This window comes from Vulpes vulpes, chromosome 12 (genome assembly GCF_048418805.1).
Source record: "Vulpes vulpes isolate BD-2025 chromosome 12, VulVul3, whole genome shotgun sequence".
NCBI lineage: Eukaryota > Metazoa > Chordata > Mammalia > Carnivora > Canidae > Vulpes > Vulpes vulpes.
In genome coordinates, this window is record NC_132791.1 from 112,232,414 (window position 1) to 112,258,954 (window position 26,541).

At 45.4% G+C, this 26,541-nt stretch overlaps 1 protein-coding gene across 1 annotated transcript in view; it reads right to left on the reverse strand.

The window, feature by feature from the left end:
- GRAMD1B (GRAM domain containing 1B) overlaps positions 1-23,025 on the reverse strand; it is a 234,556-nt gene extending 211,531 nt beyond the window's left edge. Inside the window, exon 1 of the mRNA XM_072729482.1 lies at positions 22,922-23,025. Within this exon, the coding sequence (XP_072585583.1) occupies positions 22,922-22,947 (26 nt within the window). The 5' untranslated portion in view covers positions 22,948-23,025. The remainder of the gene's footprint in view (positions 1-22,921) is intronic.
- Between the last annotated feature and the right edge of the window lie 3,516 nt (positions 23,026-26,541).

Here is a 26,541-nt window from a genome sequence, read left to right on the forward strand (position 1 = left end):
GCCTTTGGCTCAGGGCGTGATCCCAGAGTTCCGGGATCGAGTCCCATATCGGGCTCTCTGTAGGGAGCCTGCTTCTCCCTCTGCCTGTGTCTCTGCCTCTCTCTCTGTGTCTCTCATGAATAAATAAATAAAATCTTAAAAAAAAAAAAAGAAGAAAAGAAAAAAAAGAAAAGAAAAAAGAAAGAAAAAAGAAAAGAAAAAAAGAAAAGAAAAAAAGAGAAGAAAAGAAAAGAAAAGAAAAGAAAAGAAAAAAAGAAAAGAAAAGAAAAAAGCCACGAAAACCTATCATAGGGGCTCCTGGGTGGCTCAGTAGGTTAAGTGGCTGCCTTCGGCTCAGGTCATGATGTTGGGTCCTGGGATGGAGGCCTGCATATGGCTCCTGCTCAGCAAGGAGCCTGCTTCTCCGTCTTTCTCTGCCCCCTACTCATGCTCTCTCTCTCACTCACTTTCTCTCAAATAAATAAAAAAAAAATCTTTGAGACAGTGAGAGCATGCAGCACAAGCGCTGGAGAGGGAGAAGCAGGCTGCCCATCAAGCAGGGAGCTTGACGCAGGGCTTGATCCCAGGACCTGAGACGAAGGCAGCTGCTTAACCCACTAAGCCACCCAGGAACCCCAGATAAAATCTTTAAAAAAAAAAAGCTTATAGTATACCAATCCTGTCTTTATTTCAAGTTTTGATATCTTGCTCATTGTGGATTTTTTCACATTGCTATTATATCAAAAAATATATTGCATTAATATATTATTTACCTTGATTACAGAGTTATGGGCCACCTCCTTAGATTTTGTGCCTGAGGGGAGTGCTTCTGTGGCATCACTCTAGCACCGGCCCTGACAGTGGGCGTGGTAACAAAGACATCCTCATTTAAAGAGCCTTAGGGATCCTGAATCCATCCCCCCAGAGATCTGTTGGAGGCATCCTCCCACATTCCTCAGTTCCCTCCTCCTCTCTACCCAACCTGAGTTGTCAGCTGCATGCTTCACCATTAACTCCCCTGACGCCATTCTGCAGCTCCTTCACACACACTCCCTCCCACTGGCTTCACCTGTGCGTGCATGCCTGTGTGCGTGTGTGTATGTGTGAATACGTGTGTATGTGTGTGTAACTATGAAGAAAAAAGATTATGAAAAACTGAAAGTGGGCAACTATTCCAATTTTCAAAAAATGAGAGGAAAAGAAAGATTCCACAAATTATAGACCAGTGAACTCAAATGGATCTCTGGCAGAATTACAGAACTGAAAAAAAAAAAAAAAAGAATTACAGAACTGTATTATTTCGTAAGATGATTTTATGAACATTCAGGAAGCAAAGTAGTTACCAATAGCAGTCAGCAAAGTTTCACTAGAACCAAGGAATGTCAAAGGAACTTCACTGCCTTTTTTGGATAGTTATTAGACTACGATAAAAGGTAAGAGAATTGCCAAACACAGTGAGTATCTTGACTATAGCAATGCATCCAACAGTATTTTTCTATTATTGTGAAGAGGATAAGGAAACGTAGGCAAAATGATTGTATATTAGGAAAAGTTGTAGCTCTCTGATCTACGGTATGCAAATTTAGTTTTCTATAAGCGCAATATATATCAACAGAGTAAAGCAGCTGTAAAAGACAAATCTAAATTGATCTTGGGCTACATCCAAATTCATATGTCTGAAAAGAGGGCTGCAGTATTTTCCAACTGACTTCAGTTCTGGGGGTGCCACTTTCCAGGGGAACACTAACCAGCTGAAGTACTTACAGAGGAGAACAGTGTGGCTGGAATAGAGAATCAAAAGATTGCGAAAGATTCTGAAAAAGTCCAGGTTGGATATTTAGCATACAGTAGTAAAGTCATAAAGGAAACACGGTGACCACTTTTAAATACTTGAAGGCAGGCAGGCAGGCAAGCAAGCACGAAAAAGGAGGAGAAAAAGGAAAAACTTAATCAACTTAATGTAACCCAGAAGGAGAGAATTAAAGCCAGGCAACAGAAATTTATTACCAAAAAAAAAAAAATCAGCTAACCCAAAAGCCCCTCCCATGGCTATTGCACAAAGGGTCTGCCTTATGTTAAATAATCAGATGAAGTTGGAGCTCTTGGCTTATTGGGTCCCTTCCAAAGCAGAGACACTACAAACCTGTGTTTCTTCCCTTTTCTCCTGCCTGGTCTTTTATACCCTTTCTGCTGGGATGAGTACTTAGAAGATGTGCTTAATCTTCAACAATATGCTTTAACAATAAGCCACTGTTTTATCTTATCCCATTCCTCTCCTAACCTTGCTCCCCAGCCTTCCCTCCTCCAACGCTTCTTCCTTGCCACCATCTTCCCTTGCTGCTCTGTTGGCTTTGTAACACAACGCTTTATGCCCCTCCACCGTCCCCACCGCAACTGGGTTATGTGAGAGAAAGAGTAGAAGGAAAAAAGAAGAGAAGGGGGTATTAGGAAAGAAGACTGAACTCAGGAAGCACATTATGTCTGTTCCGCTCTGATGTTAAAGCCCCACTGCTTGCTTGCTCTGGGACACATGCAGACGTTCATTGCACTGACTAAACCCGGTTCATGTAAGTTAGCCTCAAAAGTGTCTACATACGCTGCTATCTTGCTGCGTTAACCCTCAGTGCCTCCAACATATACAGGGTCTGTTTTCCTTGCTCTACCTGGAAGTTCCAAAGGCCAGACCATACAGCTTGGTCTCTGCTGTATCCCCACAGGGCCGCTCAAGAGGGAGTAATTAATGAATTGTAATTAAATGAATGAAGAATTTCTCTTGTCCTTCCCCCATATATTCCAGATTGATGATGATTCTGCTGATAAAAGTCCTGCTTAAAATCAAGCATTAGACAATGCACAGAACTTAAGAGCTAGAAGAGAGGCCAGAGAGCACCTAGCCTAACCCCTCTACTTGGAAGAGGAGTAAACTGAGATCCAGAGTAATGAAATAAACAGTTAAGAAGCAACAGAGCTGGAAATCAAAACAATTTATTCCAGTTTTTGGGAGACAGAATGTCATAGGAATAAGACAAAAAACCAAAACAAAACAAAACACAGGTTTTGGAGTCAAATGAAATTGGGTTCTAATGCCAAGTCTTCTTCTTACTAACTCCATGATCTTGGGCAAGTTAATCAGTGTCTCCAAGCCTTAGTGTCTTCAGAAGTAAATGAGAAAGATCATACTTTCAACCACATCACTAGCCCAGAGGACATGCTAAGTGGTAGTTGTGATAACTATCGCCATAGACCAGGGTTCTGTCCACTACAACACATGGGTCATTGGTTCTGAGCCTGCAGGAAAGGAAACATGTCCATGCTAATGGGGGCAGGGGCAGGAGGTGGGGTGGAAGCGGAACAACCAGACACTGAGTGCCTGTCATGTGCTAAGCACTTTTCCATACTCAGTCTAAAGCACACAGGAGCCACATAGAAAATGACAGAACAACTGCCATTCACGCAGATGCCCCCTTTCTGCTAAGAGGACATGGCCATGGAAGGCAGTCCATTTCATCTGACCTGAACATCTTTTGTGAGTCTTTTCTTTGGAGATCTATACATTTTCTCAGGTTCCTGCTTTTGGGGCCTTCCATACAGAGAATAACAGAGATCCCCTGACACATCTAGGTGTATGTTATCTCCCAGCAATTCTGGATTGTACCTGAGGGCAGAGGGCAAGGGAGCATGTCCAGTTCACAGACTGGTCTCTGTGAGAGCTTATAAAAGCCAGGAGCTAATAAACAGAGAATGGTGATGATTCACCCCTTCCCTTAGAGCTTGCTTTCTTGCCTCCTCATCTGCTATTTTAGATGTTCTCCAGACGTGGTCTGGCTTCCTCAGCAGCACAGTCCCCTTCTCCTCTTTCTAGACGACATTACTTCTGGGATGCCACACATTAGACTCTCCTGGACTCAGTTGCTTCATGGGAAAACTTCCCTTTTTCCTGCACTCAGTACATACTCTGTCCTCTTAGTCTAATGTTTTGTGGATCCAGAACATCTCATCAGATTGGAGGTTGATCATTCAATAGCACGAGTGAGAGAAATTCTGGAATTCATTTGGCTGCCAATGTTTTGAGGCATTTATCTTTGGATTTTTCTAACAGCTATCATCCTGCTGTGGGGACAGACAAGACAGAGGAGGTGCTTCCCAGGATAAGTAAGCTTAAAGGAAATGAATGCAATAACTTTGTCTTATTGGATCTATTTATTTGACTGTCAGAGGAATTCAAGAGCTAAAGAGGAATGGAGGAAGGGAGGTATGTTTGTTTGTCAAAGCAGACACTTGTGTTCTTTTAGAGCAGTTCTTGGGAACAATTCAAGAAAACGGGACTGGACGAGAGAAGAAAAGGATAATGCTGATTAACGTAAATGAATTCCTTGTAAACTTTGTGGGTTTAATTAAGACTTGCAGAATGGAACTAGAAGAATCATGCATCATGAACCACAATTCTGCATGTGTTCCTTTAGTTAACTAGCTGTTACTGAGTTTCCAAAATTCCATGGCAGTTGGAAAACACAGCAACGACTTGGGGTCACAGAGTGAGCAGGAATAGCAATGCAGACATAATCCCTGAGAGGAGACAATTCAGATTCCAAGGATTTGGCCGAAATGCTCCCCACCCCCTTAACCAAGAAAATTCCCCTTCTTTGAAAAGCCTCCAGATAAAAAGGCCAAGATTTGGATAAAGAGGGTAGCTCCAGTGGCACAGTGGTTTAGTGCCGCCTGCAGCCCAGGCTTGATCCTGGAGACCCTGGATCAAGTCCCATGTCAGGCTCCCTGCATGGTGCCTGCTTCTCTCTCTGCCTGTGTCTCTGCCTCTCTCTCTCTCTCTCTCTCTCTCTCTCTCTATGAATAAATAAAGTCTTTTAAAAAATTTGAATAAAGAGAAACAAAAAAGAGAATTGTGCCTGTGGTCATGAAGAGAGAGAAGGTCTTTGCATTTAAGATGCTTCCTGCTGGGGATGAATGGGAATACAGTGATCCTTATCTCTCCCCTGCCCACCAGGAAGTCTTCTGATCCCATGCTAAGAATTTTCCTATTGTCTATACCAGGCCTCAAAGGCCAGACTATAAAAGTGCTCATTGGAAAACCTCCATTGCCCCCATCTCCATTCAAATAGAGAAAATGGAAAACAATGTATAGTAACAATGGGCATGAGGTGGTACATCTTGTTCTTGTGAAGACTACACATCAATATTCATTTACTCAACACATTTTTATGAGCTCTCACTCTGTAAATAAAGCAGAATGCACAATTGTACTCACTGCCTGATGACAAGCATGCAAAAAACACCCCATTCTTTCCACACTAAAACTATAAGATACCGTGGTTATATTAGGGAGGTAGGATTATAGGTGATTGTCCATTTTTCTCCAAATATTTTTGTAATGCTGCCGATATTGCTTTGATTTTTTTTCCTTCAAATTTAGAAATAAAGCGGTAAGATGGCTATGGCAGAGCTGTTCTCTTTGCTTCTGACGTGCTGGCTAGGGAAGAGGGGCTGGAGACAGAACATACTCCAGCAAGAGTGCATGTACCTGCGAAGGCACGGGGAACAGGGATTGGCTGCAGGCCAAACACTGATTCCTGACATGTATGCATGAGGCAGACCAGCCAGCCAACCTTGCAAAGCACTGCTGAGAGAGGCGCTTCCGAGAGTAGCACAGATCTGGAATCTGTAAAACCCAATCTGCAGGAGCCCTGAGGCCCAGGGCTGGGCTGTTGACACGCTCTACCAAGCTAGAAGCATGCACACCTGTCTTCCCTTATACTGCTGTAAATTGTTCCACACAGAGAGCACAAGCTACTTGAAGGATGACATGGTTCTTATTCTTCTACTGTCACCTCCTAAACTCCATCCTGAATATCCCCCAACAGCGGCTAGCATAATTCCAGCCTGGGAATAAATAACGATGATTGGTTGGTTGATTGATGACTGATTGATAATGAGGCACGTAAAGAGGTAGAAGAGAATTCGATTCCATGGCAGAAAGCTGGATTTTGTCAGTTTTCCCCAACCAACCTGGGGATGACCCAGATACCTACTGGCTCCTGCAGGGAGAAGGCCCTTATGATACTCAGGCCACAAACTATGCTAATGGCACCCAAGTCGCAGTGCTCTTCTTCCTCCGGCTTTTTCTCTTCTAAAAGCTACAACACACGTTGACTGTTGGGCTCTGAGTTAGGTACTTTGCCTCCTTCACTGTCTGGCGTAGGATGTTATTTACGGGAAGGCAGTCCCAATCTCTACGCCTACTAGAGATAGATGTGTGTGACATGTGCTATTGGTTGGCTAACTCAACACTCAATTCAAATGCCTTTTGTTCTTTGCCCTTCCTTCTTATGCAAGCTAGAAATAATAAGTGCTTTGTCCCAGCCTCCTTTGCAGCCAGTGAGGACTCCTTCCATGTCTGGTCCATGAGATATGAAGGAAAGTGTACTGTAAAGCTTCTGGGAGAACCTGTGCCTCCTTGAAAGGGGGCAGACACTGTGGGTACCACCATATTCCCCTTCTTTCCACCTTGAACATGATCATGGTACCTGTGCAATAACAGCCTTCTGGTGACCATGAAGTCACAGCATGAGGATCAAAAGCAAAAAGGGTGAGGACAGTGTAGTGAAAATGAGCCTAGGTCCTTGACTACATGGTCAGGTGTCTAAACCAATGCCAGCAACCAGCTTTCTCTGGACTCCTTGCATAAAAAAGATCATCACATATTTAAGCTGCTATTAGTTTGGTTTTCAGCAAATTGTAGCCAAAGACATTTCTAATTGAATGACTCTCTTGAATCAATCATTTGCAACTTGATAGATCGGCACATAAATATGATTATGGTGCTACCCTGCTTAAAATCCTCACAGCTTCCCACTGTCTTTGGAACAAAGTGAAAGGATCTCAGCATAGCATCCAAGGTCTCCGATCCTCTTACCGTGGGCTCCTACCCAAGCACATCTTCCTCAAGCCATCCTTCTTACTTGGCACTCTGATAACTCCAAAATAACTTAGTGTTTTCTATAAAAACCACACTTTTTTTGATGTCCCATGGCTTTGCTTAGCTTTTCTCTGCCTGCTTTCACTTATCCTTCAAAATATAATTGCTTAAGCATCACCTCCTCCAGAAAACTTTTCTCTACACTCCCAGGCAGGGCTGAGTGACCCTCTTTTATTACAACAGCACCTGGCCATACGCCCGTCTTGGCCCTAATCATTTCAGACATAAAGTGTCCATTTGCAAATTTGACTTCTTCCCCAAAGAGTGAACATCTCTGACAGCAAGTCCTGTGACTTTACTTGTCTCTGCAATCCTAACACCTGACACAGTATCTGGCACATAGTAGCTGCTCTGTAGGTAAATGTTGAAATACATTGTGTTTCAATGTGTGTACATACACAGGCATACATATATGTTCCTACGTGGATGAATCTTTGTGTCAAATTTGCTTTCATTCATTCACTCATCCATCCATCCATCCATCCATCCATATAAAACAGAAAAACTTTAGGAATCCAAAAGTCCTAGGTCACAACGATGGAAAACTAAAGAAAAACAGCCAAAGAGACAGAAATTTAAGGGCTTGTAAGCACACTCAAACAGAAACCCATCTCTTTGAGAAAATAGATATATTGACAGTCACTGAAACCCAGTCACCATCCAGTAGCAGACGGGTTTAAGGATGATATAGGCTTATGGTTTAAGGATAGAGAACTCAGTGGGGGATATGGAAAGGCCACAATAACTGTGCCAATACGACTATCCAGTATTTGAAAGTACTAGCCATCCAGCTATCGTTAGAACTCAATGCTACAAAATCCCAGTGGACAGAAGAGTTAGTTCCCTCGGTTATATCCTTCATTTCCAATTTCTTTCATTTCTTCCTCTGTCCATATCTTAGAGCTCCAAATTGCCATTTTGAGGAAAAATATTCCTAAACTTCGATCAGTTCTGTGCCCCTGCTGTTATTATCTTTGTTTCTTTTCCTTTGGCTACTGAACTTGTAAAATAAGCCATCTTGACTACTGTGACGATCATCTCTCTTTTTACTCAGTAATCTCCTGCAATAGGGTTATTGTCCTCAGCACACCCCTGAAATGTGCTCTCCACCATCAGTGATAGACCAATCATCAAACTTAATTATCACATTCAAAGCCTCAAATCTCTCTTGGTCTATAATTTCATCTTCTCTTTAACACCCATGACCCCTTTCCCTCTATACTTTCTTCACACTCTCCTTCTGAGCATCGGTGACATGACAGCAGCCTAATTCCCCAATCTGTCCTTTGACTTTCCTTCTTCCTCTGTTCCCTAAAACACAGGCATTCTCCATACTGATAAGTGGATGTCTTTGTCAGAGGAATTCCCAGCCTCCAATGTGAAGTCCAGAAAAAACCCCGGGGGGGGGGGGGGGACAGGACAGAGATGACTAGTTTGGAGCTTTTCCAGAGAAGGTTTTGAAACACCTACAGTTCCCAGATTAGTGATCATAAATTTTGTGTCTGCAAGTCAAGTCCCAGCTCCTGAACTTGATATCAATAAGACTCGACTCTACCTATTCAACCTCATCTCTCATTCTTCCTCTACAGAATACCTCCATGTAGTAAACACACTCTATAAATATCTGTTGACCAAACAAATGAGGACACAAATACCTCACTTCCTGGATAACTCTACCCACCCTGACCATCCTTCACCCTTCAACACGATAACATGCCTCGTACTTGCTCATTTTTAGGATTTGTCCACATTGTCTCCCTTGTGTGAAATGCTTTTCCTCTTGATTTTTCATCTATGTAAGTCTTGTCCACCATTCAAGGCCCAGTGTGAATCTCACCTTTTTCAAGGCCTTTTCCTTATTAATATATAATTTCTTATGTTCCACATACTGAACATTTAGTGTATTGTTAGTTATTTTTAAAATAACTTCATGCCCAACGTCATTTGAAGCCACGAGGGACTGGGAGGTATCTTATGCCTCTTTCCAACCCCCACCACCATAAACCTAATCAAGTCCCTACATGTCTGCTAAACAGTTTCTGGCGGCTTGGTTTCATTTAACATAGCTGTATTGGAAGATCAGGCTTGAAGCCAGAGCTATGCTTGAAACCCAGCTCTTAACACTAGTAAAATAACCTTGAGAGGTCACTGTGTCCTAAGTCTTGGTTTCCTTGCCTATAAAGTTGAGAAATTAATAGTACTGACTCATGGTGGTGGAGTGAGCTAAGTGAAATCAGGAATGTACTGTGCTTAGCACGGCGTTTGGCACATGGTGAAAGTTTCAATAAAAGACTGCAGAAAAAATAATGAAGATGATGATTCTTCAGACAATAGATTAGACCTAGATCAATGCCAAGGTGAAATGAATATCTCTTATTGGAACCCCATAACTACTTTGAAGGAAGCTCACACATGGAAGGATACTTCCCTGTTCTAAAGGACACTGGGGAAGACAGTCACCATCAGGCCCCACCTAAACTATGGCAACCCAGCAAGAGAACCTTAAATTATGTTTTAATATAGCTCATTTTTGGGATTGTTTCTTCCACATCTGTCATCTCAAGGTCTGAGCACTGAGCACAGAGTGAGAGCCCATTAGCTTTACACTGGGGTGATCTGGAAATAAGAGGAGAGGGTCACTGATTGTTGCTTTGCAATAACTAAACCAAATGGCAGATAAGGGCATCAGGAAGCTATTATCAAAATAAAATGTGAAGGTTGTAATGTCTGTAGGGTCAGTGATCTGAAGGATGCCAAGACTGTTTTTAACTTGACCTTCCTGCATTAGACGTGAGCTAGGCTACTCTCCAGCTTTCGTTCCAAAGATAGTAAATCTGTGGTAAGAAATCTCTGGACCTTAATAATACCCATGTTTGAGAGGCTCCTTGAAGCTCGGGACTGTGGTTTTGGTTAAAAGTTCAACAGAGACAGTGGGTTATTATGAGAGAGGAAGGTGGCTGTAAGTAGTAGAGTCGTGTTTACTTTGCATTGCCATTTTTTGCCTCTGAGACTCAACAACACAATGGCCTACCTTGGATGATGTGATTTAGTTTGACTGTGGCAGGGGAGAAATCGGACAGACAAAACACAGAATTACTGAATGATAATTTAGGAACAGACAGAAACAATAACACAGATAACAGGGACAATCCAGATGACAATACAGTTGAACATTTTGGAAGCAGTTAATCGCATTTGAACCAGAGGAAAATAGTCTTAGAACAGGGACCACTGATATATTGAAACACCTACACATCTCACATTTCTCTTCATGGCTAGTACATCTGAGTACACACTCCATAAAGCTATTAACATGGATGGCTACATGGCTGTTAACTGGTATTTTTGTCCAGATGGGATTCTCCCTGGGGGAAGCAAAATCAGAGAGCAAAATAATCAACAAATAAGAAATAATTCTCCACAATGACCGTGAGTTTTGGATAGCTCAAGTTCCAGGCACCTCAAGCTCTGGCAAAAAGAGTCTGTATGATTTCTTTCGGGGCCCTACAATAGAATTTATTAACGCATGTTCCAGGGAGGCAGAGACAGGAAACTTTCTCAGAGGACTTCCATAACTTTCTTTTTTAAAAAAGATTGATTTATTTATTTGAGAGAGAGAGAGAGAAAGGAGAGGAGCAAAGGGAGAGGAACAAGCAGACTTCACGCTCAGCATGGAGCCTGACCCGGGGCTTGATCTCAAGACCCTGAGGGCATGACCTGAGCTGAAATCAAGAGTCAGATGCTTAACCAACTGAGCCACTCATGTGACCCAACCATAATTTTCTTATGAGCAGCATCATTGGCTCCCAGTCATTTTCTTGTCAATGGTCAAACGATCTTTTCCCACCTACATAGGTAAGAGAGTCTACCATGGAGATTCCTTTCTTTCTAAGCATGTTTTATTGGGTTGTTTGGTTTTCTTTTACCCTTTTCTAGTATGCTTGTCTTGTGGAGTGACACAAATCCCAGAGTTAGGGGCACTTGCTTAGAAGCTACAGCTTCTGTAGCCCTAGGCATCTAATCCACCAAAGTGACCAACAGGGTCCAGAGTAGTGACCTGGGAGCACTTCCACTTCTTCCTAAAGGGCAAGCACTGTTTCAGGTCTCCCCACTAGGGCAGGTCACACACAGTCTCTGCCACATCTTAGCAGGCCAGAAGCCAAGTGACTGATAATTGGCAGTCTGGGAAATCCATGCCCACGTGATGGCAAATTCATCCACACCATCAAACCTTCCACCTAGGGGATCCCTGGGTGGCGCAGGGGTTTGGCGCCTGCCTTTGGCCCAGGGCACGATCCTGGAGACCCGGGATCGAGTCCCACATCGGGCTCCCGGTGCATGGAGTCTGCTTCTCCCTCTGCCTGTGTCTCTGCCTCTCTCCCTCTCTCTGTGACTATCATAAATAAAAAAATAAATAAATAAATAAATAAACAAACCTTCCACCTATAAGACAAGATAACGTCTACTGTTGCTTTATGTGGTTCTTGCCTCTGCATAAGAGACCAATAATCTTTTAGAAAGGGTCAGTTCTCAATTTTCAACATAAATCTTTGCCTGTTGGGGCTCCTGGGTAGCTCAGTTGGTTGAGCATTCAACTCTAGGTTTCCGCTCAGGTCACAATCTCAGGGTCGAGAGACTGAGCCTCGCGTCAGGCTCCATGCTCAGCAAGGAGTCTGCTTGGAATTCTCCCTCTGCCCCTCCTCCTGCTCACACCCTCCCCCAAATAAAAATGAATACATAAAATCTCTAAAAAATATGTTTTCCCGTTAATGTAGGATGATATGCTATAAACAATCAGAAGATCAATTTTTATTTGCTAGTCACACGCACATGAGTTTTAAATGTGTAGTGGCACAACAGAGTTCACCCGTTCAAATTACTCTTTCTTATGCATACACCCACCGTACAACGAGGGAAGGGGGCAATCGATTCAGCCCCCTTGTCCCTCCATCAGGTGCAGCATAAATCCTTACAAGATAATCTATATATAAGGCAAACTGAGGACCAGAAAACTTTACAGGCTGCCCCCACAAGCAGCCAGAGCTACGCTTGGCCAACTAAGTGGAACACCATTCCACTCAAAATATCACCTAAAATATCCTTCTCCAGCAACTGGAGATTAAATTACTAACACTAAGTTCTATGTCAAGAAGTGGGGGTGCTAGTCCCAGATCTGCCACTAACCAAATTTATGGACTTGGATGATGGATTTTTCTCTGGGTTTCATTCTCCTCCTCTGTAAAAGGTTAAATGAGATGATTCTAGGCCCCTAAACAGCCAGGAATCCATAAAAGTGAAGCTGCAGAAGGCAACAGACATCTTAATTCTTAATATTTCTTATCCAGAGCTCACCATAAAGCTAAGTAATGACTGAATCTTTAGAAGGACACATTAACAGATTATTGCCTGGGTAATTGTGTTTGCTGTCTACATTGAAGCCCTGCATTTAATCTGCCACTGTAACATCCTTGGAAGAAACCAGAACAGGCTGTAAGGAAGGACAGCTGACTGACCTAGAAAAGATGTTTTCAAACCCTGTCTCAGGAGCACCTGGGTGGCTCAGTGGCTGAGCATCTGCCTTTGGCTCAGGGTGTAATCTGGGGTCCTGAAATCAAGTTCCGCACCAGGCTCCCCACAGGGATCCTGCTTCTCCCTCTGCCTGTGTCTCTGCCTCTCTCTGTGTCTCTCGTGAATAAATAAATAAAATCTTTAAAAAATTAAGATAAAACCTTGCTTCAGTGCTCTATAATTGAGGTGAACAAATAAACAGGCAGATAAAAAACAGCGGGAAATTTTTTCCTGACTTCTAAAGCTTTTTTTTTTATATATATAACACCAATCGTTCACAGGTACCTAAAGATCATGTTCTTTTGGTTTCTGTGTGCAGAACAGAGATGTGCAGTTGCACCAAACTATGGATGTTATGACAATCTAGCCAACAACATCTAGAAACAGAGAGCCTGAGGCTGAGTCTGAGGGTGGTAGGCGGGGGCAGATGGGGACAGAGCACCCGGATAGACAAACCATAGAGAACTCTAACAGAACAAGTCAGAAAGGGCCAGACAGGCAGGGCTCATCACCTGCTGGCGCTGTTCCCTCCATGACAAAAAGATCCTTTGTCTGCCTCAGCAGGCCCATCATACACTTAGCTTCTGGTGACAACACTGGTAGGAAGCATGTGGCCTAGTGGTGAATCAGCCCCTCCGATATGCCAGATTGGATGAAAATGGAAGCCATTATGTTACCTGGCTGGAATGGTGTGTGGGGATTGGCCCAGAAAATTTTGTGAACCTAAAAGTTCATGAACTGAGAAGCAGAAAATGTTCTCTGGAAGGATCTAATGACATAAAGTAAAATAATAGAGCCCGTTAAAGAAAAACTCAAAAAACAAAACTGTGGCTTGGACTTGCAAAAGTCCCAGGTGGAAAGAGGCTACAGTCACATGTTTTAGATGTTCTTCAAAATACCTGTTATTCGGGCTCTGCCCCAGAGACACGAGGAGTCTAGATCTAGCACAGCACTCTGTTCCCAGAGAGGCCACACCTAACTCACCGCAAATGCATGGGGACCATCCAACGTTGAATTTCACAGCCCTTCTTAGGTCACCTCTCCAACAATAAACAACTCTAGCTTTGAGCATACAAATAAGACAATGCTGAGTTAAGGTAGGTGGTCACTGACAAGCATCCTGCTGAAACACCCTTTTATCCAGATGTCAGCTGAGATCTTCACAATCTCAACCTCCAATCCTCTGAAATTTCTCATTCCACTCCTCCCTTACGTCCCTTCTCTGTCTTCTGCCAGCGTATCTGCCACCTTCTAGCTTTACTTGCCTCTAGGTTCCCTTCCTTGATAATAGTCTCAACAGCACTGTCAACGCCTTTTGGTTTTGCCAAACCCATGTGATACATCTCCTCCCCAAGAGAAACCCAACCAGCTGCTTGCTCTGCCCTGCGCCCGGGAAGACGAGGATGGAGACAATGGTGCCATCACAAGTACATCTTCCAACTTCTACGGGTGTTGGGCCCATATGGAAATCCTTCTGCTTGTCTGCAGTCAATAATTTTGACACTTGGAAAGTTTTCCATTTCTTCTTTGACCCCTACCTCACTCTCTACTCTCAGAAGATGATTTCACCTCTTTTTCACAGAGGAAGGAGCAGTTACTACTTGAAGCTACTCTCAATGGGTCTTCACATCTGCGCTTCTGAAAGTAACACTCACCTTTTGCTACTTTCTGACCTCCTCCAAAGAAAAGAACACTCCTTCTCTTTCCTTGCAGGGTTCTAATGAGAATGAAATAAGTCAATAAACATAAGATACCTAGCATGATGCTTAGCAGGCCATAAATACTAGGATACTCTTCCTTCTACAAATTTAATCGCCCCTCCCCCTTTTCTTTGTTAGATTCTGTTACCTTCTGAGTTCTCAAGAACTCCGTTCTCTTAGTTGTCTCTTCTCTTTGATCTTTCCCTTTCAAGCTAGCAGTTTCTCTTTTATTGAAAAGCATATTCAAGTGATTCTCATCTTTTAAAAAATATTTTCATTCTTACTGCTAAGTTGTTATGTCCTCCTCTTACTAAATATTGAGAGTAATGCTCCAGTAATGCTCTGTTGCCTTCAATTCCTAAGCTCTGGGCGATATCACTAGCTTGCTCCTGTCCCATTTTCCTTCATGATGTCATTGACACTGGTTTTGCTAACTTTACAAATGACTCGTTACATATCTACTCCAATCCTCATTCTGCTCAAATTTCACCCTCTTGACTACTCGACTTTCTCTTTCAACTATGCCTTTTTTTCTGGTACTTCAGATCTCAGTTGATGGCTAATATCCTAGGTCAGAGAACACTGAGCAAGGAGCTTAATGTAATCTCTGGCTCCTCCTCTTCCTTCCCTTAGCCTCCACCATCCACCGGCTACTGAATCTTCAGGATTCTTTTTAAACTAATTCTCAAACCTGGATATTCTCTTCCAACCTTTCCTGCCAGAATTCAGAGCCCCATCAAATCTCACCTGGACTACTCAGCAGCCCCTTGATGACACCAGGTCTTTGGACTCTCCCTGTTTCTGTTCACCCTTTGCATTGCTGTCGGCTACGATCCTCAAAAAATGAATCTGTTCTTCTCACCCTTCTGCTGAAAACTGTCTTGGCTCCCAGCTGCCTCTGTTAAGTACAAGTGGTGTAGGTGGACCTTCATGATCTGACTCCAGCTTGCTGCTCCAGGCTCACTGCCTCACCTCTAGGTTTTGTCCTTCTCCATCTGGACCATACCTCCTTGCCTATTAAAAACCAGCTCAACTATACCCTTTTCTGAACGAGCTTTCTCCGATTGACCTGAGCTGTTCTGCTCACTGTTCTGGACACGGTGTTCCCACGCCACCTTATTCCTACCTCTTTAGAGCCATTAACAAGTTGCCTTTGACTTTTCTACTTGGTCCTCCTCACTAGAAACCATGAGCTCTTTGAAGAAAGACTCATCTTATTCAACGCCACATCCTCAATACTCATCTAGTTTCTTGTTTAACATGAGTTTGTTGCAAGAATATAAAGAGAGGATGTGGTTAAAAAAATAGGATAGAAATAAACAAGAACAGAATAAAGTTGGGGTAAGAACATGTTACATCCTGTCCATAGCTGGTAGAGATGCCGAGGTAGCAAAGAATAAGAGATAAGGACACTTCACCAGTGCTCTGGAAAACCTAGATTCCAATCCATCAACTCATTTCTCTCCACTGCTCATGCAGGAATAAACTCCATTAAAAGTGCAAATGTCTGGATTCTTCACTTTCCTCTTTCAATCTGTTTGTACTACTTTTTATCCTCTCCCAGAATCAGTTATCAGAACATGATTGTAGCACCATGATTTTAATGCAGGTATACAAGACAGCCCCAAATCTCAATCCCCCAAATTAAATTTGGCTGTTGCTAAGAGAGATCAGGGTTCAGATAGAAGAGTCAAAACCTAGTACTACCATTAAGCTCTGGTTCCTACAGCATCCAGATGTGTTAAGAATGATCATATGTTAAGAGAAAAAAATAATAGATGAAATTAACTTTTAAGCTCAGTTTTATAAATCCTCTCATCCCATCCACGGTTGGGTAAACACTCTAAGAACACAGACGTGCCATCTCTGCTAACCTGTTCCTACTTCTTGACAAGCCAAAATGTATCATTCAAGCTTGGGCTGATCTAACTGCTAAATAAAGCCATCAGCACAGCCTTATTTTACCTGGGTTGGCACTCTTTCAGACAAATAACAGGAAGCTCATGCATGCAGAACACCAGCCAGGACCAGAAATCAACACTCTCTATTGATTGTTGCCAACTGAGTTCAAATGGAGGGAATGGCCTCAGCCAAGATGAAGAAAGAACTCAAAAGACGGATTTACGGAGATTTGAATCCTAAGGGACTTGCCTGGCTCTCTTTTGGAAGTGGCAATTTCCCTCAAATTCTGCTATATTTTCTTTGCCTTACAGAAATTTATTTAGCCACTGGTTCAGCTGGAACAGGCTATGGGGCAGGACTCTTCCTTCAGGGTAATCTACAAGAAAAGGAGGGGTATTGCAGTTATAAGGAGTAGATATAATGCATATAACTTTCATTCAGCATTTTCTTTGACTTAAATGTCAAGAAAATTTGGCAGTGATTAATATACCAAAACATAAAAAGAACGCAGGAGGTGCCAAGGAATATAACAGTCTACTTCTTTGTTCTAAAGTCCTTTAATTAGGTTTGCATAGGTATCTATATTTTAAGGAATCTCTTTGTGTCCCAAACTGCAAGGAGATGCTTATATACCCCTTACCTGCAGAGATAAAGAACTAATGACAGATCATGGGAGAAGGCTATGGACAAAAAGAGGACATTGAAAATTTAGGGTGGAATCCACAAGACAAAGAATGGTATCATAATATTCAAGAACAGTATTTAAGAATAGATCACAGTATTTTAAAATAGAACATTGGTTTGGAGTCCTGACTTTACCACTTCCTGCCTTTGTGATCTTGGGCATTGTGTCTCTAGTCCCAGTCTCTGCAACTATAGAATGCAGATAATAATAATTCTGCATCACAAAAGAGCTCTGTGCTCAGTAACACATAATACCAATGATATTTCAGCAGTAATAATAATAACAAAGGGCTCAAGATGCTTTTCTTTTTAACTGTCCATACTCCTGCGAGATAGCTAACTATGTCATCCTCACCAGGAGAGGGAAAATATTTGGATAAAGACCTTGGGTAAGCTCTCTACTGACAAGTTGAGAAGCTCATTCTGGAGATTCATTTAAATAAAGACTGGAGCATGAAGAGGCTCAGAGTCCAAGTATAGAAGTCTGAGGAAAACATATGACCAAGCAATGGTGGGGACATTCGTTTCTGGCTCCAGTGGCTATAAGATGGACACTGTGCAATCGTGTACCACTGGGCTGAGAGACCTGAGTGATGGACAGAGTCTTTACACCTGGGAGGTCATCCTTTGAACTTGACACAGTCGTAAAGGAAGTCTTGACTTGGGTTTATCTCTTTTTCTTTTTTCTCCAAGATGCGTAAGAAGTTTCCTTGGCTACAAAGCCATGCCATACAAACTGCCTGAACCAGATAGCCAGGAAGAAAGAACTCGGAAAGAAAACACACAAGGCTGCTGGACTGGAGGGCAGGGAAGGAAACTGGCTTCTGCTTCTGTCTTAATGGACTGTCAATCCTTCATTTCCTCGGATCTTTGAACATACACCCATATGGCTCATGTCAATGCTTTCAATCGCTCTCTGCGTCAGAGATGGAGATACCTTTTTATAGTCACTGCAGGGAATGTTCTCTGACTAGTAAGCCTATTTGGTTCTGGAGGGAAAGATCAGCTTCTACAAGACTAGCCAGCAGAAAGAGCTCCTTCTGAGTCATTCTGTCCAATCCACTGCTCTTTTTGAAGTCAGAACCGATTCCACAGCAGTCTTGCTATCCAGCCTCTATTGCTGGATCTTGTCAAATCAGCACTTTAGGAGTTAACAGGTAGAGAATCATACAAACATTCAACATCTAAGGGAAAAGAGCCCATAAGTAGCTTATTAAACACCAATATGTGCACGGGAGTGACAAGCCTTTAGAAGACTGTTGCATTTTTACATCTACCCAACCAACCCTGTCTTATTAATTGGTCCCCTTAACATGCATTGTTGTTTTTCTTTCCTCCAAAAGAATGGTTACGTGCCAGGGGCAGGCATTTAATTGCGACTAAATCTCCTGGGGCTTAAGGAGCTGAGTCCATGTCTAAACCAAGAAACCATTATCTGCTCCAACTTCTAACCAAGTACGAGATGTACAATGTCCTTATTCTTGCTGCCTACACACTGTAACACCAGCACAGTACGCGTGAGCTTCCCTGACCAGGCCAACAAATAGGGCGAGTGCCCAGACTCTAAGCAAGGTTTCCACTTGGGGCGAGTTCAGAAGAAAGTGAATACTTTCTTTTGCATTTGGTGAGATCTCCAAGGAGAAACGGACCAAGAAGTCTCACAAAGGCTGGAATCAAACCCAGTGCCGGGGGGGGGGGGGAGTATGGGAGGGGAAATGCTAAGCTCCTCCAAAACCCAGTTAACTGGAATTCTTCCTACAACCAGCCCAACCAAGCCAGGGAACAAGGTTCCTTTCTGGCTTCTGCCCACCCTCATCAAAGCAGCTCTTCATAGGCTGTTATCAAAGCCCCGGCTTCTCTGGAGGATGCCTTCTTATCTGATTAAATGGAATATTATGCTAAATCTTCACCACCCCAGCACTGGCTGTGTGGGTGTGCTGGATAAAATCTTCATGAACACGCCATCACGGGGTCATTTGTTTAATTTCAATTCTGCAAAGTGTAAAAATAGAAGGAGCTGCCGTGGAGGGTTGAGGCTTGACAGCTTCAATGAGAAGGCTCCAGGAGCACAAAAACCACGCTGCTAGGCCAGATCGTCGACTTTCTCCCTCCACCAGAGGAAAATGAGAAGAAAATGAACCTGCAAACAAGGTACTGCCTTCCCTCATCTTCTCTTTTCCCTCTTTCACCTTTTTCTTGCACTTTGTCTCTGCACTTTCCTTCCACTCCATCAGCCTCCTCTCTGCTGCCACACCCTCCCCACCTGCATCATTTTTCTTCTCCTTCCCAGGGACCCTGTTTGCCCCCAAAGGCCTCACCTAGACCACACTGGCCTTCTGGAGCAGTTGGACTTCAGACTCTCTAGGTCTCACAGACTTTTCCAGAAATTTCTCTCCTTCCCCAGGTCCCACACACTGAAAATGTGACTATGAGATTTCCGAGATCTGTTAGATTAAGTGGGAGACGGGCTGTAGGGGCTGTCTCTCTTCATGCCCCTTCAGTCTAGCCAGATCCGTTTATTACTTGTTGAGCTCTACAGCTAACTCCTGGTGGGGGTGAGCAGACAAGTGGTATCTCCCTGGTCTTGGGTTTTGGACAAAGCGATTTTTAATATTTTGAAGCTCATTACAAAATAAATGTTCCAGGTGCACTCTCCATTTCTGCTCTTTGAAGCCCATAGCCACCTCCGCATTGGCCTTACTACAGCTCAGGCTCAGGAAGGGACCATTTCTTTTCCTGGGGGTTCCAGAGCTGTGCCAAAAGGTCACATAGGTGCTGAGGGTGGCAAGGTGCTTCCTGCTTCTTGCCTACTGGGGTCTCAGAAAGGTCTCACTATTTGACCTACTTTCAAACCAAAGCATTTGGGTTGTTTCTATTAATATGACCATTAATATGCTGCTGGAACTACCCGTTCAGCTCATTCACTATGCCTAGAATGGGCTCCTTGCCAGTGGTATCCATGAACTACAGGAGCTATCCTTCTCCCCTACTGTGGATCACCAGCAACCTTCTCTGAAGACAGAACTTCAGGGCTGGTTTCAGGAAAGCCTAACACAAAAGGTGGCTAGCGGACAACTGACTCACAGATTCATCAATGTCCTCTCTAGACACCAACTTATGTTCCTATTATCATTCCTATCTTACAGATCTATACTCGAGTCCACTGCCATGTGTTCCCCTCTCCAAAGAACTCGATTGCTACACACACAAAATAAGGCTTCAAGAAGTGAAGGTGACCCTCCTAATGGCATAAGCCTACTCAGGATCCCATTTCCTAAAACACACACACACACACACACACACACGCTCACACTCTTTGCTATGACACTGTTTCAACCCTCCTGCCCCTTATCGGCAATGCTATCCCTTGCACAGACGTGCAAGGCATACCCACCAGGAACAAAGCACAGTGGGTACTGGGTCATCCCTTAGAAGCCAGAGCCTCGTCTGTACCAAAGTAAAGGGTGTGTGGAACTGCAGCATCTAAAAGATACGTGCGGTGTTTCTGCTTTGGTCTTATTAGGGTTTGGATCAAATCAAGGAAATGATGATTTTAGCACAATTTGAAGAGTAATCAGGCCTCCACAGAAAATGAAATGTACCAACCCACAGATGCAAAAAGGGGAAAGGAGAGAAGAAAGAAAAGATCCTGATCAAGCTGAAAGAATAATGAAAATCAAAACCATATAAACTGTAGCAGGCACCCCAAGAGATAGCAACCCCACATCAGGGCAAGTGGAACGGGTGATAATTCATAGCAAAATTGTAAACAGCAGCCCAAAGAGTCAGCCACATGCCACCTGTGTACAAGCAGCAGGCAGTGGGAGCAGAGCAGTGAAAACCTCTGTGGAGTGCACCTGCAGCCCTGGGGCTGGCTTTTCGGGTACAAGTGTACAGACTACAGATGTGTCTGATGGGGAAGCCCTGTCAGGGAACCAACAGTGAGCTAATCTACGAACAAAGACATCAAAGGACTGCTAAGGTCCAAAAGCAAAAGCTGGAATAAGGGGGCAGCAGGGACCATCTTTATAAAGTAATCACCCTAAAAGATGTGATTTTATTCAAGGCCTGAGATCCTTGACTACATCTGGACAAGCAACCAAGTAAGGCACTCATATTTGGTGACAGTGTCACATCGGGGTGCTATATCCCAACACCCTAGTTTGGCTACGTATTGATCAGTTGCTCATACCAGTTTCTTTTCTAACACTAACACCAAAGCCCAGCCCCAAATCTCCACAACCAAACAGCCTTTGAGTGTGGACAGGGGAAACCAGGACTTCCATGTGCCCTTTGGGGACCTGGTCTCCTGAAGACTGATGATGACGCCCAGCAAAGCTCTTGGCCACATTGTAAATTGAGGACAAGATCTTCTGAGCAAGTAACAAAGTAAATGAGCCAAGGGAGGGTGGGCTTCGGGCAAACACTGGTGACCTCACCAGCGGCCTAACTGCACACCATCAAAGGCAGTCAGTTCATTTCAAGCAGCAGGGAAGGTGCCATGGCTAGGTACACTGGGTACAAGCAAGAGAGACATGATCTTCCAGTAAGGAAAGGCAGAGGCACCACTGAACGGAGGGAATAAATGCTAACCTCACCCAGAGCACAAGACTGAATTGCTCACACAGGAGACATAGGTTTGTATTTTGCCCTCTAACCTTCTAAACACTGTTTAAAAAAAAAAAAAGTCAGATCATACAAAATCAGCAGCGTGGATGCCTCTCTTTGTTGTGCCTGGTCTACGGTGAGCCTCAAGAGCAGACTAGGAGCAAAGTGGTATTTTGGGGTGGGGGGATGGGGAAGGCAACATTTCCAACTTGTTTCCAATATTGGTTTCCTGAACTCAAAGAGGGAGCCCCAGCTGAAATATGTCCCTCTTGAAAAGCCCCCAGGCTGAGAGCTCCTCCTCCATAAAACCCTCTCTGTATCTCCGAGAGGTGATGTGCCCACATAAGCACTGGCAGAGGAGACAGCTCAGCCCCCTGCACAAATTTCTTTATCCTCTCCCAGAGTGGTGGGAGTTTTACATCTGCTACTGTCATGAAAACATTTTATTATATTTTTTACAAGTCTTTTTTTTTTTAACTTCCTTGGATAAAGCCAGGGATCTTCCAAGTGTATGTGATGTGCACAATCCTTCCACCCCGTCTTCAGTTCTGGTAACCCCCCTCCAACTGTTCCAGGCCCACCAGAACGCAGAGCCTGGGAGCATGCTATCAGGTGCTTGCTTGTTCACGGGTGGCCTTGGAGCCATGTACTCAGCTAAGGGACTTCCTGAGGAATGAGGCTTCTCCAGGCAGGAGGTCCGCTGAGGGTGCCAACAAGTTGTTTGGGTTCTAACGACTTCATGCTAATGGCCACAACCTCTCATCTCCTTGTCTCCTCCAGAAAAGTAAAGCCAGTTCTTCTGGAATGGGACTCCATGCATCGTGAGGTCCAATGCAGGAGTTCCTCCAATTGCTAGACCCTCCATCTCCACTGTGGGAGGAGATGGGGATAAGCAAGAACCTCTCCCTAGTCTTAAATAGGCACGTTCGATAAAACCCCATGATGTCCACTCTTTCTCCCAAATCTTGGACTTCTACAACATAAGGAAAATCGGCGTAAAATGGATGGGGGTGGTCTGGTGGGGTGAGCGAAGCACCCCCCAGAGCAGGGCAAGCCAAGGTCCCCGGGGGGCGAACTTTTGCCAGAAAGCCGGAGAGGAGGAGACTCAGGCCCTGCCCGCACCACTTGCCTGAGCGCATCTCCAGGACTGAATGGAGAGAGAAGCCAGCTTAGCCACCCCTGGAAATTCCGGGGGGGGGGGGGGGGGAGGCGGCCTATCCGGGGGTTTCCCCGGGACACCAACTCTCAGGAGTGGACAGCACAGCCAGGCCACGATCCATGTTAATAGCTTTACCGTGCCCTCCGGTAACTTGGAGGTTGCGCTCAAGATTCAGAGATGGAACAGCACCCCTCACCCCCCACCCCAACGCTTCCAGAGCCCCTCATTTCCCCCGGGCTTCCCCATCCTCAGCCTCCAGCACCCAGCACCCAGCACCCAGGCGTGGTCCTGCCTCCTCCCGGGAGCCCAGGAAGGTGGAGAAGTTCTTACCTGGGTCTGCAGGGGGAGGCGCTCATGGAGCCCGCGGGTCAGGGCGCCCCGGCTGCGGCCGCCGCTCACCGCATCTCCCGGGGAGCCGGTCCCACCGGGCGCGGGAGCCGGGAGGAGGCGCGGAGCCCGGGGACGCGAGGAGGCGAGGGGGGGGGGGGCAGCGCAGCTCCCCGGGGCGGGGCGAGGGCAGGGGCGGGGGGCTGCGGGGCGCAGGGCTGGGGGCGCGGGGCTGCGGGGCGCAGGGCTGGGGGCGCGGGGCTGCGGGGCTGCGGGGCGCGGGGCAGGCCGACCCCTCCGCGGGCTCCGCGCGTCCCCTCCCTAGATCAGCATCGCCCCCTCCGTGCTCCGCTCCTCCCCGCGCCGTCCCGACTCTACCTCTGTGGTTTCCGCCCGCGGCTCGGGCCCCTCTCCTCCCCCTCCCTCCCCCTCCGCCCCTCCCTCCCCCTCCCCCCTCCCCCGTGTCGCCTGCCGCCGGATTCTCCGATCCTCCTGGTCGCCTGGCGCGGGCACCGCAGTGCCACTCGGGGGACGCACAGGCCACCAGCGCCCCGAAGACCAAGCGCCCCTTGACAATCTGGACCCCGCAAGTTTGGGGCGGACTCCGGCCCCGGAGCTGGGCTGCCTGGCGGCGCGGAGGGGACGCCGGCCCCCGCGGAGGCCGAGCCGCCTGCAACGAGGGAGGTGGGGAAGGCGAAGGGCATGGGTCCGCGCGCGGCCACAGGTGACCTGCGGGGGCCTCGGGACGCGGTGGAAGCCTGAGTCCAGATCCGAGCACCGCAGAGCAGGGCAGAGCCTGGGGAGTCGTTGAGTCCAAAGCGTTCATTTTGCAGAGAAAACTGGAGCCCCGAGAGGCGCGTTGACTGGTCCAGGGTCACCCAGCTAGCTAGGCAGGAGACCTGCGGTGTCCCACTGTCAGGACACCCAAGTTTCCCGAGCGGCCCAGTCAGCCCTCTTCATTCCCTCTCCCTCCTGCACCCCTGTACCTGGGAGGTCACCTGAGCCCAGCCAGGAAAGCTAACCAGCCAACTTACAAGCTAAGGCTCTCCCCTAGCCAGGACCCCTCGGGGAGCCCTGGCTGCTTCCAGGGAGCCTGGGAGGCGTGACAAAGGCCAAGGGCCCAGCTGTGCTGAGGCCAACCAAAGGGGAAAGCACAAACCCTTTCTTCTCGCCTTCAGAAATCCAGCGGACAATTAGATCTGCTCTATGGAATTCCCATTTTCCACTTGTCATAGTCCTCCTTCCTCTCTATCCTTCCAGGCCACTCTCTGACACAGATCTCTTCATATTAACCCATAAAAGAGAACAGGTTTTCCCCCATGTGCTTCGGACAGTGAAACTAAAGTACTATCTGCTAGTGTCACCCTGTATCAAAAGGGCCTTCTCACCAGAAGACCTGGGGGGTGGGAGGTAGAGGGTGGGGAGGGAAGGGGGGGGCTGGAAGGTTGTCATGGCATTAATTCTCATCCCAGAGGATATATATATATTTTTAAAGATTTTATTTATTTATTCATGAGACACAGAGAGACAGAGAAACAAACAGAGATATAGAGACAGAGAGACAGAGACACAGGCAGAGGGAGAAGCAGGCTCCATGCAGGGAACCCGCCATGGGACTCGATCCCGGGTCTCCAGGATCAGGCCCTGGGCTGAAGGCGGTGCTAAACCGCTGAGCCACCCAGGCTGCCCTCATCCCAGAGGATATTATCTGTGGCCAGTCTTCTCACTCACCAGTGTCTGGCCCTGGGGCATTTTGTAACCCCAATGACACAGCTCACCCAAAACTGCTCCTCAGGACAATGGTATCACAGGCCCCTTCCTGCTGGGTGGATTCCGATATTTTGCATTCGTATATACTCTGTGGGGAAGCTATGGTACCTATTTCACACCATGTGCCTTGAAGCAGCAGAGGATGATGAGACCTGCCCTGGGGTTACACCATAAATCAGGGAGAGTTCCTTTGTCAAATGTGGCCATCGAAAAGCAGATAGCGGATAGGGTAGGAGTCTGAACCCCGAGGTAGGTACCCCAGCCCCACCTGTTATCAGCTCTGTCAGCTTGAACAAGGTCTTTAACCTCTATCTAAGCCTCAGTTTCTCTGAATTAAAAATAGAATAAGTAATTGGCCCTGTCCCAGGAGTAAATGAGATCCAAATGCAGGCCGCTTGGGACATGGAACAGGATGTATTTTAACTGTGACTCCTACTATTCCTCCACGCTGTCATTCGGGGCCAGGGCGTCCTCCTAGAGACCTCGTACTTACACTGACTGGCTGGGTAACCCTGACCAAGCCGCTTAATCCCTCCCCTCTTCTCTCATAATCCAACCTACCTTAATCTCTAAAATGGGGATCCTAATATGTCCTTCATAGGACTGTTGAGAGGATTAACTAAAATCATATCCGTGAAACAACTAGCATGGTGCCTGGTACATAATAAACCACCCCAAATGCATCAGTTCCAACTTCTTCATCATCTCCAGGTACTAGATGTGTGAGCAAGTTACTTATCTAAGCCTCACAGGGTTACAAAGATTAACATAACATCTGTAAATTATCTGGCACATAGCAAGTGGTGAATATATGCTAATTACCTTCCATCCCTTTCGAAACTGCTCAAAATTTTTTTTTACCTGAAAGCATTCCCACTGTATCTCAATCACTCACGATCTCATTCATCCTCTACTTCAGATCCTGTAAGACCAGTTTGTTTCATTTGCATGCATTTACATCTTTTTCCCATTCCCTCATTCATTTAGCAAAAATGTTTTAAATACTTATTATGTGCTGTCAGGCACTGTGCACCCTACTGATGTGCATGTATTTTTCTATATTGATTTTCAATTCCCAGAAGCTAGGATCGTGGGGTGTGTGTGTGTGTGTGTGTGTGAGTAGGCTCTAGGCCCAACGTGGGATTCAACTCTAGATCAAGAGTTGCATGCTCTACCAACTGAGGCAGCCAGACACCCCCTAGTTTTCCATGTATTTTAAGCTTTTGCAACCTCCTATAAATGTAGCCGTGGCCATAGATTCACTGAGTTAGTAGGAGACCCAGAGACTCTATCAGGCAATGTCTTCATTTTACAGCCCAGAGAGGATAATCAACTTAAACCCATTACTAATGCTAAAATGGTGTGATTTCTTGCCTCCTTATCCATTGTTCTTTGAACCGTGCAAACTTTTCTTGCCACCTACTCCATGAAACACTAGTGCCTTGGAAAGTTAACAGGTGGCACTCCACCAAAGGGTGCTACGGCCAGGTGTGTTTGAGAAATCATGGGTTATGCAAAGTAAACCATGTTTGATTTTGAGTTTTGGGGGGTTTTTACTACAAGACTTTTCAGAGCCTTTCTTAGGTTTATGAACACTGTGGATTTGCAAGAGAGGGATATAGTACACCTCATTTGTTAAACAAATGTTAACATTTGTTAATTCAATCAGGAAACCCTTTCTCATAGAACATTTAGGAAACTACTGATCTAAGATACAGATTTAGGGAACAATGGTGCTGCACCCTGGAAATGCAACCAAGTAATGTGACTGCTCAGTTTGTGTGACCTCCGGAAAGGGGATAACTCATGATAGACATTCAGTGAGTCTTCTTTAAGAATGTAATCGTGGGGGA